Source organism: Eschrichtius robustus, chromosome 4 (genome assembly GCF_028021215.1).
Source record: "Eschrichtius robustus isolate mEscRob2 chromosome 4, mEscRob2.pri, whole genome shotgun sequence".
NCBI lineage: Eukaryota > Metazoa > Chordata > Mammalia > Artiodactyla > Eschrichtiidae > Eschrichtius > Eschrichtius robustus.
Window position 1 is genome coordinate 53,674,866 of NC_090827.1, and position 17,006 is coordinate 53,691,871.

General features: G+C 52.1%; 1 protein-coding gene across 1 annotated transcript; it reads left to right on the top strand.

The window, feature by feature from the left end:
* The first annotated feature begins 1,580 nt into the window (after positions 1-1,580).
* Positions 1,581-9,114, top strand: LOC137763456 (NUT family member 2G-like). Its single transcript, XM_068541967.1, has 7 exons — positions 1,581-1,596; positions 3,551-4,265; positions 5,218-5,346; positions 6,361-6,518; positions 6,972-7,282; positions 7,682-7,798; positions 8,320-9,114. The coding sequence occupies exons 1-7, from the start codon at positions 1,581-1,583 to the stop codon at positions 9,112-9,114; spliced, it is 2,241 nt and encodes a 746-aa protein (XP_068398068.1).
* Positions 9,115-17,006: the final 7,892 nt, after the last annotated feature.

Here is a 17,006-nt window from a genome sequence, read left to right on the forward strand (position 1 = left end):
GCCTTCTTGTTCCTTACTTCTGTCCTTACCCCTACTAAGCCAAGATGTTCAGTGCTATATGATGGCTCTTCCAAATCCATTTCATCCAAAGAGCCTGCAGATTTTGTGTATGTTTACAGTTGTGTTTTCTGTTGGAGCCAAGGTGCACACTTGAGTCTCGTCACTCCAAGTTCTCTTTGTCATAAGGATGAGTAACTGAGAATAGCTTAGTATGTTCTGATTTTTTGGTAGTGTTGCCAGATAAAATACAGATTTCGAGTTAAATGTAAATTTCAGATAAACAGGGAAAGAATTTGCAGTAAAACTATGTCCAAAATGTTGCATGGGACAAAGTTGTACTAAAAATGAAGTCATTGTTTATGTGAAATTCAAAAGTCAAATTCAGTTAGGCATTTGTTACTTTTCTTTACTAGATCGAGCCACCCTATTCTTTCAGGTGCTTTGAAATTTAAGAGACTAGAAAGTCTTGTTCTAGGAATCTAGTGCAGAAACAGAGGAGCCACGATATCCATACAAAGACAATCATTGGAAATATCCTCAGATATATTGGAACATATAAGAATTTTCAACTAGAAAAAAAATGAAGGCATTTTAAAAACTGAAAACAGATTGCCTTCGTTTTTAGTTGCATGACGTATCTCTGGGAAGATTTTAGTGAAAGAGATAACACTGGTTTCCTCCGGGAAAGAGGATTGGGTTGACAGGGGAAAGAGGTGGGAGGAGGACTCGCCACTGCATATTCCATTTTGCACAATTTAATTTTGAACCATGAGAAGGTGTGGCTCGCTTAAAATATTATACTAAAATCATTTAAAAGGTACAAAACTAAATCTTTTACAACCATGGAATACTATGAGAAAGACATTTAGTGAATTCTGGTCTTGGACATGGGGGCTGAATGATGGTTTTTTCATGGACAGGGGCTTTCCAGCACAAAGGATCATTAGTAAGGCTGGTCCTGCTGGATGTTGGTTGGAGCACAAGGACCACTCCCTTAGGAGTGAGGTACATACAGCAGTCAAAGACACCGGATCTGCTGAGACAATCCTAATTTCAAATACTCAGTTCCCTGTGGCCATAAATACCCAAGTGTTTATCAGACTAACAGTTCTGAATTTTGTTCAGGAAGTCTAGTCTCTGTTGAAGTAAGTCAAGAGCCAGGTAGGAAGCAGAGTGTGTTGAGGGACACAAAACTAGGTTGATGGAAAAAGAAGTGAAAGGAAGGGACCGTCGAGTCCAACCTCGGTGCCGTGAATCAAAAAAACAGTCTATAAACTGCGTAAAGAGGCCCACGCCAATTGTGTTGCCACTGTGTGAGGTGGAAGGAACTTCCGGTTCTTGCCTACCTGCCAGAGCCCTCGTGGAATGTCTCCCCACCCCCACCCTACCCAGACCCACGTGCCCTCTGCCCCTCCCCCACTGCAGAACGTTTCAGCCACATTCTACCCTTATGATTCAAACCTGCCCCTCCTTCACTTGGATCCTGAGCGTCTGCTGAAGCAGGTCACTCTCTGGGTCCCGGTCTTGACTTTTCTCATTGAGGCTACCAGGCAGCAGTAGTCCGTGCCCAAGCCTGCAGGATGGCTTCAGAAGGAGGTAAGCCTATAGGCTGGGGGTGTGTTCTCAGAGACCCTGCCATCCCTCCCATCCTTCGGGTTCACACGTGACACTTCACGGTGGGCACACAGTTGGACTGAAGTAGAGGGAGAAGAGAGCACTGGACACACAAGGACATTTCACCTGGGGAGACTGGGGAGCCTGAAGAAACCTGAGACTGCACTGGGGAGGAGGGGTCATTGGAGGTGGATCAAGAGGAATCGCCCTGGCTATGGAGAAAGGATGGCAGCAGGCAGGTTGATTCTTTCTAGAAGGGAGACAAGCCACTTTGAAACGTGTGTGTAAGGATGTGTGTGATGTCCTGGTGGTGACACAGGGAGGGTCATGAGGAAAGCCTAGACCTGTCTTGTGTTCCTGAGGCACCTGAAGCTTGCCTCACCGTATCTTTCTAAGGGATTTGAACAGGAGCATACTGTATCTAAGGGGGCCGTGGGGAGAGATGGTCTTGGTGAGAAAACTATTCAGTGGGGCTGTGTGTGGCCACACCTGCAGTGAAGTGTCCTCTCCGAGAGCTAGGCAGGAGGTTACTCTAACTGCCGCAGCCCACACCTCGTCCACTCCTCCCAGCCCAGAGCTCACTTCTCAGTTCAGGTAACTGTTGCTTGGGATTCAACAGGGGATGGGCAACCGTGTAACTTCAGCCAAGAAACGGCTCAGGTTCCTGAGTTGTTCTGAATTGTTCTTCCTTTTGTGGAATCGCAGTTCTTCAGACTTAACTTCATCTCATCCAGTATCTCATGGTGGACCCTCAGGCTGCCTTGAGAGGAAGAGTTTGTTCATATTTCCTGTCACTCCTTCATGGACAGGGGACAGATGTGGAGTGGGGTTGTTTCGGGTGGAATGTCTGTGAAGGCTACTTCCTCTTTTAAAGGGGGAAGGAGTGTAGCCCAGGGGCAGGAAGACGATCTTCTGTGTTATTATTAAACGTCCTATGACACCTGTTCTGGTTAATTAGGTGCACCGTGGTGTGGACCTTGTTCTCCTGAACAAGGATGTGTTCCAGACAATTTGATCGCCATGGCAACTGGCTTATGCCTGCTTCTCAGATTGTCTTTCCGTTATTGGGAGCTGGAAGGGGAAGGACCACAGGCAGCCTGTACTCCCATGACCAATGTAACATGACAATTCCCTGGCCCTTGTTTAATCCTCTGCAGCCATCACTGGCTGTGAAATGACAGAATCTAAGGGACACGTGCCTACTTCTCACACATCACTCCCCCCACCCCCGCCTCCTAGGAACAGAACTCCTGAGTGATGACAGTGACTCTGGGCACTGGGGAGGGGGTGGCAGGACCTGGCCCATGTTACGTGTCTGCTGTGGGTTGTTCTGAGATGCAGGTGCATTCTGGGCCAGTGTTCTGGGTTTGTATCGGGATTCCATTAGAGAGAGATTTTCCAGCATTTTGTTTTGTTTTGGGAGGCAAGGAAAGAAAGAGGGGATTTCTACTGAGCATCAGGAAAAGGAGGACTGAGGAGGAGGTGGGGCCCTAATATTTTACACAATAGCTGTCCACAAAGGGCCTTTGGGGGCCTAGAAATTACCTTGGAGAAGGTCCCTACCTGCTAGTATGCCGGCTGAGGGGCATTTCTCACAGAGCGGATGTCCACCCAGTTCCAGGTCCTGGGAGACAGCCTGTGAGGCTTAGGTGCCAGGGGGTGCCTTAGGGAGGCTCTCCAAGTCAGTGCTTGCTGAGGCGATTTCTTCTCGGCAGACGGGTCAGGGCCCTTGGTGGATGGGCGCGGGGTCACCAGTGGAATAATTCTCAACTGGAGGTCAGGGCATGAAAATCACTGGAAGACATTTGCACGCTGCACAGTTTCCCTTGTCCAAGTGTCCCTCCCCTGTGGAGATTTACATTCTGATGCCACAGAAAGCCTCAGTGCCACGTGCCCATTCTCCTCCTGCATTCACTCCTTTCCTTTGCCTCCACAGCATCTGCAGTGCTGGGAACGGATATGACCATGACCCCCGGGGCCTCCTTGTCTACTTTCACGGCAGTGCCCTTCCCTCCACCCATTCCTGGCGCCCAGCACCGGCCACCCTGGCAGCAGCACCTGCCACGTCCCATCACGCCAGCATTCCCTCCTGGCAGCAGCCTGCTGTTGCCAGCTTTCCCCAGGACCCCTTTGGTGGCTAATGGTGGCCGTGGCCCCAGTGCCCCTGGGGCTTGCAACCTCACTGTCCAAGTCAGGTCACAAGGGAGGACAGTGGAGGTCCCCCAGACTCAGACCTTTGTCGTTACTCAGGCCCCCCTCAACTGGAGCGCTCCAGGGGCCCTGAGCAGGAGTGCTGCATGTCCTGCACCCGTATTCTTAGCAACCCCTGTGATGGGGACCGTTGTGACTGCTTCAGCTGTTGGAGTTAGTCAGGCTGGCAAGGGAGGCTGGACCCCAGGCTTTCCTCCTCAAGCTCCACCACCAGCTGCCCAGCTGGCCCCTATCATTCGCCCAGTGAACTCTGGGCCATGGCCACATGGCACTTCCAGGGAGGGCCGCCTGGCCACCAACGAGTCCAACGCCTCGCAGGATGGCTCCTCTAACACCAAGAGCGAGTACAGTAACTTCCTACGTTGGCAGCACGTCAAGCCCCTGGCCCGGAGACACTTTTGCCTGAGTCCTGATGCAGAAGCTTTTTCCTGCTTTCTCATGTGAGTGAACGCTCAGGGGGTCCTGAGCTTATGGGAGCTTTTAGATAAAGAGGAACTGGGGATGGACTCGCACGTTAGGTTTCTAGGGATACTGGAAGGAAGGTGTGAGGGCGATGTCCGTGCTATGAGAAGGCACACTGTCGGTCACATGGGCGGGCCTGCCAGTCCATGACATCAGGACTGACATGTGCCCCATCTCAACTGGCCCCACCACCCTGTGAGTCTGGCCAGCTTGCTCTTCCATGATTCTCATGGTAATATGGACTGAAGACTTGCAGTCAGAGAGGGTCGTGGTGTAAGGTGAGGAGCCAAGGAGTGGATGCCGCACTCTCCTGTGGTGCCGTCTCCTTCATACAGGACTTGAGTGTACGTGGCCAGGGGAGGTCACTTCAGAGGAGGGGGCGGAGCGCGGGGCCCAGGAGAGCGCTTTATGCATGCCTCCACTTCGTTGTGGAGAATTCCACTAGGAACAGTGTGATGGTAGAGCTCTCCTAAGGGCGTGGGCTCTCTCCCACTAGAGTTGGGAGCCTGGCAGGTATTTCCATCCTAAACCTCCGGTCCCTCGTAAAAAGGGGACAATTACACTTCACTCAGAGGACTGTGCAGAAGACTCCTTGGGCTAATCCATGAAGTGTTAGCAGATTGCTTGGCACATGCCACGCCTCATTGATGATAGTGATTTTTATTATGAAAATGCAGCCTTGAGGAGGAAAAGAGCTCCCCAAGGCACAATGTGCCAGCTCTAGCCTGGGAGTGGATGGTCATCCTTGAGTGAGTGTGAGGCGGTGACAGCAGTGGCCGGGAAGGCTTGTCTTTGCCCTCCCAGACACCTGCCTCTCACCCTCCTGTTGCTCAGTCATGCTGAGTTGAGTGATGTGTGGGTACATTGGCGGGTGGGGTCAGGCAGGTGGGGGCTGGGCTGGACCTGGAGACTGACCCCGAGGGCTTACAGCCCAGTGCTTCGATCCCTGGCCCACCTGAATCCCACCATGCCGCTGGAGGAGGGACTGTGGAGGGCCGTGCAGGAATGGCGGCGCAGGAGCAACCTTGACCGGATGATCTACTACGAGACGGCGCAAAAGTGAGTCAGCGTCCTGGGCCCAGGGGCTGCGTGGAGGGTGAGGCGAGTGGGTGAGGGCAGGATCTGGCCGTGGGGGTGCTCATCAGAGAGGACAGAGGAGAAGGGCTGTCACCCAGCACAGGGTCCCCGCAGCGCAGGGGCCCTACTGTCCTCCAGAAACCCCTCCTTCACCTTGAGAGTTTGAGACTTCTGTCCTTCCTCCACCAGGAGCTCTGCCCTCCCCTGATTTTGACCAACCCTTACCTTGACATGAAGGTCTCAGGACGGGGCAGGGTGAAGCTGTGAGTCCAGTAGGGGTCCAACTCCAGCCATATGGGCTGGGCCGGGGAAAGAGCTCCACCCGCCAGCCTGCTGCTTCCTTAGTGGTGGGTGGCTGGCGGCCACTAACATAGATTTGGGACCACCTCTCCTCATGAAAAGTGCCCTGAGTGGGTACCCTGGCGTCCCTGAAGAGGCTGGGGAAGCCAGCTGTCGTCGGCCCAAGGGTCTCCGGCCCTTCCAGTGTTTGCTCCATGGGAATCCCCTTGGTTTAAGAAACAAAAGCAAACAAACGAGCGCCTCTCAGAGGAAGGGAAGGCCTCTCCTCTAAGCTCAGCATCCACATCGTCCAGCCTCTCCTGGGCCCTGTCTCCAGGTCTATGTTCCAGGACTCTCAGTCCTAGCCCAGTGTCCTGGATTCGGGCAAGGACCCCTGTGGGGAACACATGCCTGTTCCAGCCTCTGGCTGTCAGCCCTTCATGTGGTTCTGGATGGGGACGGGGGCATGAGGAGGGTGCCCCCTGGGTCAGCCATGTGTCCCGTTGACCTGGTTCAATTCAGCGACCTGGGTCTATGCTGTTGAATGCCCTCCAGTGCTGGTGAGGCAGGAAGGGTCCCAGATCTTGTTATCACTTCCAGGAGCAGCTCTGGACCCAAGGCACATCCTCTCCCAGTGCCTCATTCTTGGCTGCCTTTGTTGGGCTCCAGAACCCAGGCCTTTTTCTCAGGGTGGCCTGTGCCTCCGTCACCCCCCAGGTTCATGGAATTTGCGGCCGAGGAGGAGATGCACATTCAGAATTTGCAGTGGATGCAGGGCGCGCAGGACCCACCGAAGCTGGATCCTCGGGGGCCCCCAGCCCCGAAAGTGGGCCTTCAGCCAGGCACCCAGGTTCCCACTGGAGTTGAAGGCACAGGTAACAGGGGCCTAGGGTTGGCCACTGTCCCCATGTGGATCCTTTTCTTTCAAGACAGGGGCATTGGTCTTTCAACCAAAACAGCCACCGAGGCGGGGTGTGGGGGGGTGGGGTCTCAGCTGCCCTTTGTCACTACGGGCTATTGACTTGGTCAGTTTTGTAACTCCTCTCACACCTCCCTGTCAAAGGACCCCACACTAAGTCTGCCTAAGAAGTAGGCTTGATGGGGAGACCCCTAGAAAATTGGAGGTTCCCCACTTCCTTACTTGTGACTCTCTTAGATGACCCCCTAACCTCCCCTCTCCAACTGTGCATGAGGCTTCAGATGGTCCTGACCCCTCCCACACCCACATCAACGTCCCCCAAACAATGCCCTCACCAACGTGCGCTCGGTGGTCAGGAGGTGGACCGGGAGTCCCTCACCTTCCTTCCCTTCCTCCTGCTCTGCCTCAGCCTGTGCTCCCAGGATGTCCGGCCCCAGGGCCCAGCCCTCGCACCCGAAGCCACACAGATCCCAGCGGACCCCGGAGCCCAAGGCGCCCAAGGAGATTCCCCCTGAGGCTGTGAGGGAGTCTGTGGACAGGATGGAGGCGCTGGTGGGGCCCGTCCACTCAGCCACAGGCAAGTCAGCCACAGGCAAGTCAGATGCAGAATGTGGAAAGGCCGGAAATGAGCTGAAGCAGGAAGAGGACGACACCTACTTGGACCCGTGTCTCTTGATCTACACTGACGAGCTGCGTTCCCGAGAAGACTCTGTCACCAAGGTAGGCTGGGCCTGGAGCCTGGGGTCTACAAGATGCCAGGGCATGGAACTCTCAGCACCCAAGATCTGGGTTCTGCTCGGGCCGATGGGACTTAAGCTCAACTCCTTGTTCCTGAGCCTGGTGTTAGGGGAGGTTTACGCAGATGTATGTGTGTATATGTTTGTGTCTGTGTGTATGCCTTTGTGTGTCTGTGTATCTGCATCTGTATATGTGCTCTTTTGTGTGTGACTGTGTATGTGCATGTTTGTGTGTGTGTTTGTGTGTGTGTGTGTGCTGACCATCCCCGCCTTGTGGAGGAGAGTGGGGGTGGGTCTCTGCTTTTCACTTTCCCTCCTGGTCTTCTTGTGTCACAGGCCACTCCTGGCCAAGGATGCTCACAGCCTCTTCTTTCTGTCCGAGGTGGAGGCAGTCATTCACCCTCGATTCCCGGCAGAATTGTTTTCCCCAGACCCACAGCTGGATCTCTCGGCCCTTGCTGAGGAGCTGAAGCAGGAGGAAGGACTCACCCCTGAAGAAGTGAGCCAGGGGAGGAAGAGGGACACTTAGGGAGCCAGGGGACTCCAGAGGAGGGGGGACCCCAGGTGATCCAGGGGACAGGGGAAACCAGGTGGCCCAGGGGAGCCCGAGGAGGGAGGGATCGCAGGTAGAACAGGGGAGACAAGGGACACCCAGGAAGACCAGGGCACGGAGGGACCCCAGTGAGCAGGTGAGAGGTAGGGCCCCAGAGCAGGAGGCCCACATGGCTCTGTCCATTCCTTCCCTGCCTCGGAGGCCTGGCATGGGGAAGGGCCCTCTCTGGGGTGGGTGCAGCACAGGGTGATAGGAAGGAGAGGATGGGGAGCCGGGAGCGCAGGGAAGGACACACAGCTGGGAATAAGGTGCAGGAGGATGGCAGGAATGCCACCATGTCTGTATTTGGAGTCTAGTCCTGGGGTCACCCGTCCCCTCCTCCCCCCCAGGGCCATTGTCCCACTGCCCAGTGCTCCTCCTCTCACACGTGCGCGTGGAGCCGTCACTGTCCTCCTCCCTCCTACCAGCTGGCGCAGAAACGACTCCTGGCCTTGAAAGAGGAAGAGGGTGGGCCGGCAGCCCCGAGCCACAGTGCACCCGGAATGGGCTCAAGTCCTTCTGAGTCCCACGCTGGCCAAGGTGCCCAGAGGCACGACCAAGACCGCCATCAAGGGGTCAGTGATGAAGCCTGCCCACCAGAGATTGATTTTGAGGCTCTTCATAGGCCCATCCGAGCAGACACTGGCCCGTTCGGGCCCAAAGTCTTTGTTCCCTCTCGAGGACGTCAGGAGGTCTCTGCATCCCGGGCCGGGCGGCCCTCCCTTCCCCAGGGTCAAAGGCGCACTGGCCGTCGACTGGGACCCAGGGATGCGTCTGTTCTCAGAGAGGCGTCTCCTGTTCGGGAGGCCCGAGGGCCCAGGGACGCGGCCAGTGAGGACGAGGAGGAGCTCTCCAGCCTGGCCTCCCTCTTGGCCTCTCCGCAGAGCCTGCCGCCTTGCCGGCTGTCCCAGAGTCCTGCCCCTGCCTCAGGCCTGGCCTCCCCTGGAGGTTGGGGGGCCCAGAGTGCTCCCCAGGCCCCCTCCCCTCAGAGAAGGGGCCTCAGCCCAGCTCCACCAGCTGCTCCCAAGTCGAGGAAGCGGGCTCTGTGTGGGCGCCCAGCCGCTGCTGAGAAGCTGCCCATCCCCGGGGCTGCCCACGGGGTCTCTGCGAGGCCAGCCTTGGCTCTGGGGCTGGCTCGCCCCTCACAGCCAAGAAAGAGAAAGCGTGACCCGTTTGGCACAGGGAAGAGGAGGAACAGGAAGAGGAAGCGCTGCAGCCAGTAGGCTCCTCCTCACCCCAGTGCTGAGCCTGGAGGATGTGGGGGGAAGGGAGGGAGGGCAGCACCACCAGGGCGGGGAGGGGGAGTGGGATTGTGGGGGGTTAGGGAGGTGGGGGAGGTGGGTGTGGGCAGGACCTTTGGAGTGATGTATGAAAATTGTGAATAAAGATAGTTTTGGTGGGAAATGCTCTCAGGCCACTGTTATATTGTGCGTGTGGAGCTGTTCCACAGAGAGCGATCCTGAGAGGAAGGAAGGGTGAGGGAGGTCACAGGAGCTGTGGATCTACAGGTGACCAAACCTTTCCTCCACATAGACAAGGACTCCTCAGGCTGCCCCTGGGAATGCACAGCTCTCACTTGCCCCAGGGACCCCCTCATCATCCCCTTCTCGAAAGCCTGCTTGGCTAGGGGCCTTCTGGGGCATCTGTAGCACCTTCTGCATCCCTGAACCGTCTGGGGAGGGAGAGCTGCTTTTGTGCCTCTCAGCCCTCTGGCCACTAAGCAGTTTCTAGGACGGAGCCTGGAGACAGCCCTTGTCTTTTTGGAGCTTCTCTCTGCTTCCCTGAAGTGGCCAGGCGATGGCGCTGGGGTGACCCTCCGCTCATCCAGGGTTTCCTGTGTGGGTGGCCTGACCAGAGAGGAAAAGTCTTGGCCATGGGGACAGGACTGTCTGCCTGCTCGTAGCGGGAGCGTTCTCTAGTCCCACTGGGACTACTGCAATGTGGAGCGTGGTTGAGGCAGCTACCTGTTAATCCCAATGAGGATGCAACGAGGGGAATGGGCGCGGGGAAGTTCGTGGGGCACCTGTTACAGGTGTGTCTAAGGGTAGTGACAGTGGGGTCCCTTTGTGGGACTTGTGGGATTTCTGTGCAGCAACATCTCGTTCAACTGAGGGAGGAGGACCCATCTGGCTGTGGCTGTGGGGACTGGCCTTAGGGGCCTAGGGGTGTGCAAAGACACCCCAGAACGACTGTCCCTTCCCTTTCCACCCATGGCTGGACATGTGTGTGTATTGGTATCAACGCTGATTTGTATTCCCATAGAAAACAGTTCCTCCTGACAAACTATGACCGTGTTTCACAAGAAGAGCTTGCTCACAGGGGCAGCAGGGGTGGGGAGAGGTGTCTGTGGCCCCAGATCTGGGTGGGAGATGAGATCCATGCTGAGGGGTGTAGAGGCCTCAGTCACCGTCCTGCAGTTGCCGGCAGAGACTCTGAATCATCAGAGCAGGGGAAATGGCCCGCTCATAAGGGTGAGACGAGCAAACAATGAGGGGCAGGGAGCAGACCCCTGCTGTCTCCCTGAACTGCCCCCCCTCGCAGCCTGCTTAGCCCCCGTCACGGCCTGTGCTGGCCCACCTCTGAAGCCCCTTCCTCCTAATGCACTCAGATGCTCTGATCCTTTGTGGACCCGCCCTGGGCCTCACCCCCCCTTCCCTGCTGGCCAAAGCCTCTTCTCCCGGTTCCTTCCCCAGGACCCAGGCGGGGGTTGGGACAGCAGAGACTCCCTAATTCTCCCTCCTCCTCCCTGAGATCTTGACAGTCACCTTTGCATGTTTCTATGGTTTTAACTACTGTACATACTTCCTGTGAGTGGCTATGATATGTCCTTTTATGAGTGGCTTATTTCACTTAGCATAATGTCTTAGAGGTTTATCCATGTTGCAGCATGAGACATGGTTTCCTTTTATTGCAAGGAAGGAAATATTTCCTTGTGTTTATAGACCCCATTATCCCTTCATCTGTTGATGGACATTTGGGTTTCTTCACGTCTTGGGTATTTTGGATAATGCTACGACGAATGTGGGTGTGCAAATATCTCTTTGAGATCCTGCTTTGAATTCTTTTGGATACATACCCAGAAGTGGGACTGCTGGATCACATGGTAGTTATATTTTTAATCTTTTGAGGAAACTTCATATTGTTTTCCGTAAGGGTTGTCCCATTTAACACCTCTCACCAACAATGAGAAAGATAGCTACCATCAAGAACTCGGTATATATCCGTCTTATAAAAATGTTTATGCTTTTAGCAGTGCTGTAGATAATCAAAATTATGTATAATAACAGTATTTTTGGTTATATATGTTGTCATGTAAATCATATTGCCTTTGGCTTCTTCTTTCAACATTCTTACTTTAAGAAAAATGGATATATTAGATGTTCTTTAATTTTTTAATTATTTATAATTTTGCATTGTATGCATACATTAAAAATATTTTATCAGTTCCCTTGTTGGTGAACTTTTATAAATTATAATGTGACAGGGTAATCAGTTCCAGAGGAGAAGTTTTTCCTTTCAGAACTATGAATATTTATTCCATCAAATATGGCTTTTGTTACTGTTTTTTCAAATTATGCCATCAATACACCCTGTCATGGTGGGTGATCAGTTTCCTTGCTGATTGTTTTTTGTAAGAGTGTCTGTTGTCTGTTGTGTTCTCCAGTTTCTTGACGTGTGATTAGTGTCAGGTTAAAAAAATGTATCCTCCATGTGATCTATTTTGCTTCATTAACTGATAATCCACATTCTTCATCTCATCTAGAACATAATATTATCTTTTTCAAATGTTACTTCTACTCATTCTCTCCTGTCTCTACTTCTAGAACCCTGGATATATGTATATTAGACCATCTTATATATTCTCTGTGTCTTCATCAGCTTGGATGGCTATAACAAAATGCCATAGACCTGGTGGCTTGAAAAACAGACGGTACTTTCTTAACAGTTCTGAAGGTTGGAAGTCCAAGCTCAAGGTGCCATATTCAGTTCCTGGTGAGAGCTCTCTTCCTACTTTTCAGATGGTTGTCTTCTTACTGCGTCCTCACATGGCAGAGAGAAAGAGGGGTCCCTCTTGTGTCTTTTCTTTTAAGGGCACTAAACCCATTACAAAAGCTCCATTCCCATGCCCTAATTACCTCCCAAAGGCCCTATCCCCAAATACATTGAAGGGTAGGGCTTCAACATAAGAATTGGTGGGGGGGATATACGTCCATAGCATTCTGCCCCTGGGACCCAAAATTCGTGTCCGTATTGTATGCAAAATACATTCATTCTATCCCAACAGCCTCAAAAGCCTTAACTCATTCCAACATCAACTGTAAAATTTAAAGTCCAAAGTCTGATCTAAACACCATCTAAATCACACATGGGTGAGACAGGAGGTACTATTCATCCTGAGGCAAAATTCCTCTGTAGCTGTAAATCTGTGACCCAAACAAGTTAAGTGTTTCCAAATACCATGTTGGGACTGGCATATAATAGACATCCCTACTCCAAAAGGAAGAAATAGGAAAGAAGGAAGGGGTGACAGTCTCCAAGCTAGTCCAAAGCCTAGCAAGGCCAATCCCATTAGATCTTAAGGTACGAGAATAACCCTCTTTATGGGTTTGATGCTTTGCCCTCCAGGCCCGCTGGGGTGGCAACATCATCCCCACAGCTCGGTGGGGCAGCCCCACTCCTTCAGCTTGGTGGCGTGCCACCCACACTGCAGCTCTCTGTAGGGCCTCCACCTACACCATGACTCTCTGTGAGGGCGACAATCTCACACTTTGAAACTGAGGCCCCCTGGGCCTGTGGTGGGATTGACAGACCCGATGACCTCGGAATCACCTTTGGGGTCCTTCTTCCCTTTTCTTCAAGAGGAGTACACATTCACAGCCAAATTGCTCTAGTCTCCCATTCTGTAGAATCCAAGAATTCTGACAGCCTTCCCTCATTCTGCCTGGCTTTCTCTGTCCCCTTTCGTTCAAACTGGCAGGGTCCCTGCTGGTTTAATCCTCTATTCCTGGCCTCTGCTGAGATGACTAATTAAATTAATAGCACGAGTTTTCTTCAGAACAAGCGTTCTCACTTTCAAATATGGATAGGCTGAGAAGTTTCCAAATCTCTAAGTTCTGATTTCTTTTTGCTTAACAATTTGGTTTTCAATTTATCTCTCTCCTGATATGTTTCACTGTGAGCGGTGAGGAGGAACCAAGCTACTTCTTCCAAACTTTGTTCAGAGATCTCCTCAGATGAATATTCAGTTTCATCACTCACAAGGTCTACCTTCCAAAAAACACTAGAACACAGTTCAGTCGAGTTCTTTGCCACTTTATAATAAGAACTGCGTCTCCTCCAGTTTCTGATAACGTGTTCCTCATTTCTGTTGGAGACCTCACCAGAATAGCCTTTAACGTCCATATTTCTATCTGTTCATGATTATTTCTGTATTCTCTACAAAGATGGAGGTTTTCTCTCCAGTGTGCGTCTTTCATTTCTGAGCCATCAGCAAAATCACTTTGAATAGGTAAGGGCTGAAAGGCCTTTATGGTGATCTCTGCTTTTTTTTAGCATGCACTTCCAATCTCTTTCAGCCTTTACCTGCTATCCAATTCCGAGGCCACGTCCACATATTTAGGTATTTGCCACTTCTTGGTACCAAAATATGTGTTAGCTCAAGGGACTATAACAAACTACCACAGCCTGGGTGGCTTAAACAACAGACGTTTAGTTCTCACAGTTCTGGAGGCTGCAAAGCCCAAAATCAAGCCACCAGCAGACTCCAGGTCCCTAAATTTCTCATTCATAATTCCTGACCGTTTCTTTTCTGTGCTACATTTTAGCTAATTTTTCACGTCTAGCATCCATGTCATCCACTTCCTCTTTCTCAGTATCTGATCTAACTTTTTCCCATTCCCTTTGCTCTACAGATGTGTGATGTTTGTAGGTTGAATTTCATCATACACTATAAAATATTCAATTTCAATGGTCAAGATTTACTAACATAAATCATTTTTACTGTTGAAGACAGAACCTTCTTAACTGGAACTGGCACTGTTAATACAAGTGTAGGATAGTGAATACAAGCCCAACTAGTACAGTTTGGTGCTACTCCTTGATTTGGATTAAGGTGCCAGCACTTCTGCCACCTTTGCTTTTGCACCATCAGTACCTGTGTCAACACAATTGTTCCAGAGTAAATCATGAGATTAAAAAAGTTTCACCAACAGTTTGAATATTACAGCATCATGTTGTTTGTGATCAAGCGTGAAGATCGTCAATATTATCTAGTGCTAGTACTAGACAAATTCAAGGAAAACGGCAAACCCAGTCACTTTTTGTTTCCTTCTCCACGTGAAAAGCTGTAAGCAAAATTTCTTTGCCCTTTAAAGGGCTCATATGTCTCTGTTTAAAATATTCCATTCCTCTCTCTCTTGTTTCAAATTCATTAATTTATTTATTTGTTTCTAGCTGCGTTGGGTCTTCGTTGCTGTGCGCAGGCTTTCTCTAGCCGCGGTGAGCAGGCTTCTCATTGCGGTGGCTTCTCTTGTTGCGGAGCACGGGCTCTAGGCGCGCGGGCGTCAGTAGTTGTGGCACACGGGCTCAGTAGTCGTAGTTCGTGGGCTCTAGAGCGCAGGCTCAGTAATTGTGGAGCACGGGCTTAGTTGCTCGGCGGCATGTGGGATCTTCCCAGACCAGGGACCAAACACATGTCCCCTGCATTGGCAGGCGGATTCCCAACCACTGCGCCACCAGGGAAGTCCCAATTCCTCTCTCTTTAAACAGAAAGTGATTGGACTTAAAGCAGTGCTTAAAGTTTACTGGTACTATAATCCTTGTTCAAAATTGCTCTGTGGCATAAGTCACAATGCAGTGAATTGTTAACACCTCCAAATCCCAGGGAGGCCCCTGAGTGCTCTCTCAGGATGAAATTGAGGTCAGGTGTATCTGATGGCCTGTGTGCTCTCTGTGCTCCTGGTGATATGTGGGGGCTTTCAGGTGAGTGCAGTGGGTAGACAGACTCATGGACTCTTAGTCTTGGCTGGGGGAGACAGCACTGTCGGGTTTAGTTTTCCACATTTGCCTCCTTTTGTGTTGCCTTTCTCCCAGTTGCATTTAGCCTGATTAGAGGGAAGGAGGAGATGTCGGTAGCTGGGCAGGTGGTTCTCCAGGAGCAAATGTCAGGGACGGTTGTGTGGGCAAGATCCCTAGGCCCCGTCCTGGCAATCTTGCGGTGCACTGAGCAGTCCAGATGAATCGGCTCCTTGACCAGAAGTCCATGAAACTTTTGGCAATCTGGGCAAAATTTGGGATCTGAGGATGGGCTCAGAAATTTCAGCAAGGATTTGGCGGTATCTTACCCTCGGGCTGTTTAAGAGCCTCTGGTTTTGAATGGCATGAAGCACCAGAGAGCCTTTGATCACATTCTATACAGCTGTCCTGTGTGTGGCCCTCCAGCAGCAAACCTCCTCTGCTGTGACCTCAGGGCAGGCCCCGCCCCCCCGCCCCGAGGCTCCTGCCCTGGGAAGCATGAGGGTGGAGCACAGGCTGACTGTCAGTGCTGGGCTCCTGGCTTGCCTGACCCACAGGATGAAGCATCTGTTCACCTTATGCTGGTGCCCTTCCCAGAACCAATGGGCTCACAGCCCAGACATTTATGCTGAGTCTGGGGGCAGCTGTGCCCTGAGAAGCCATGTCTTGTCACTTGGCCCAGGGAGCACCTCCTCAACGGACCACGCTTATCATACGGGCCTCCTGCCCTTGTGCCCTCTTGTTTTGTTCTGAGGCAGGTGGTTGTGATGGCCAGTACTGTGGGGTCTTGTGATCTCAGAGCAGACACTGGAGGCTGACTGACCCCACAGAGGTGGACAAGGATGTGGGCTCAGGCGATGGGTCCTTTCTTGGGTTTCTGCCTCTCCTCCCTGACTCCTGACCCTTGCTCTCAAAAGCTCACCTTTCTGTTGTAGTTGCCTCACCAGGGGGCAGTGACGGGCTTTGCCCTGCTGAACTATACCCTCGGGGTAGGTGGCCACAGCCTGGCTTGTCACACACTGGGGAAATCCTACACTGGGGAAGTCAGGATTGTGCCTTGCTGGGCTTGGAACCCAGGTAGAAAGGTAGATGGTGTGGGTCTGAGGGACTGATGCCCCAGCCCCAGGGCAGGTGACTTCTCCTGGGAGAGGTTGCCCATGGCCCCCTTTGGCCCCTCAACCCTGCAGAGGTGCTGATACACGCCCCCTGCAGGCCACAGCCTCTGCGCATAGGATCTGCCCCAGTATCACATGAGAAGCCGGGGCCAGGAGCCTCGCTCTCTCTGAGAGCAGCTGGTCATCCCACGCTGAGGGGCGTCTTCTCGGACACAGGGCACATAGCTGACCTGCAACTGACATATGGACTCTTCCCTGGGCTTTACCCCTGAATGTACCTCCATTCTTGTCTCCTGTCTCACAGCCCCTGCCTTTTCCCCCAGACACCGGAGATCTCCAGGCTTGGGTGGAGTATGGCATGTTGTCAAGCTCAGTGGTGTCCACCTCACCAGCCCACTGGAATCAAGCCCCAGGGGGCCTTTGAGAGAGCGAGACCAAGGACTTTAAGAAGACTACGGTTAATGTTAAGGAGCATAGATTGTAAGATGAGGAATTTCACTAGTGTTTTTCAATCCATAAGAAGAATGAAATAGAAATTGCAGAATTGAAACTTGCACAGACAACAAGAAATAATAGTTTACAGGCCTCAAGAAATAATAGTTTAACAAATGACACATTCACAGAATCAAGGAGATGAGCACCATCCACAGGGTGTGCAAAGGAGGTGCCTAATCCCAGGAGCAGCGTGGCCACGGCTACTCTGAGAGCGAGGCATGTGCTGGGCAAGATTTTGTATGTAATATTCACCAAAGGGAACCTTGGCCAGTGATACCAGGGAAAGGCTATCATGGTGAAGGCCCACTCATCTCCACCACCCTCAACTTGAATCCAAGTATTGGTGAAGAAACAGACTTGACAGAGACTTTGGCCACCTGGCCTGGGTTCTCCCTACAAAACGTCATGTTTCTCCAAGAACAGGGCAAGGAGTCACAATTGTCCAAATCACAGACTGCATATCTTAACGGTACAGCTATTACAAATTTGCA

What these genes read in the sequence shown, in the direction of transcription:
- LOC137763456 (XM_068541967.1), top strand. An exon ending in TACTACGAGACGGCGCAAAA is followed by an intron (nt 5,347 to 6,360) that starts GTGAGTCAGCGT and finishes GTCACCCCCCAG; the next exon opens with GTTCATGGAATTTGCGGCCG. An exon ending in AAGGACTCACCCCTGAAGAA is followed by an intron (nt 7,799 to 8,319) that starts GTGAGCCAGGGG and finishes CCCTCCTACCAG; the next exon opens with CTGGCGCAGAAACGACTCCT.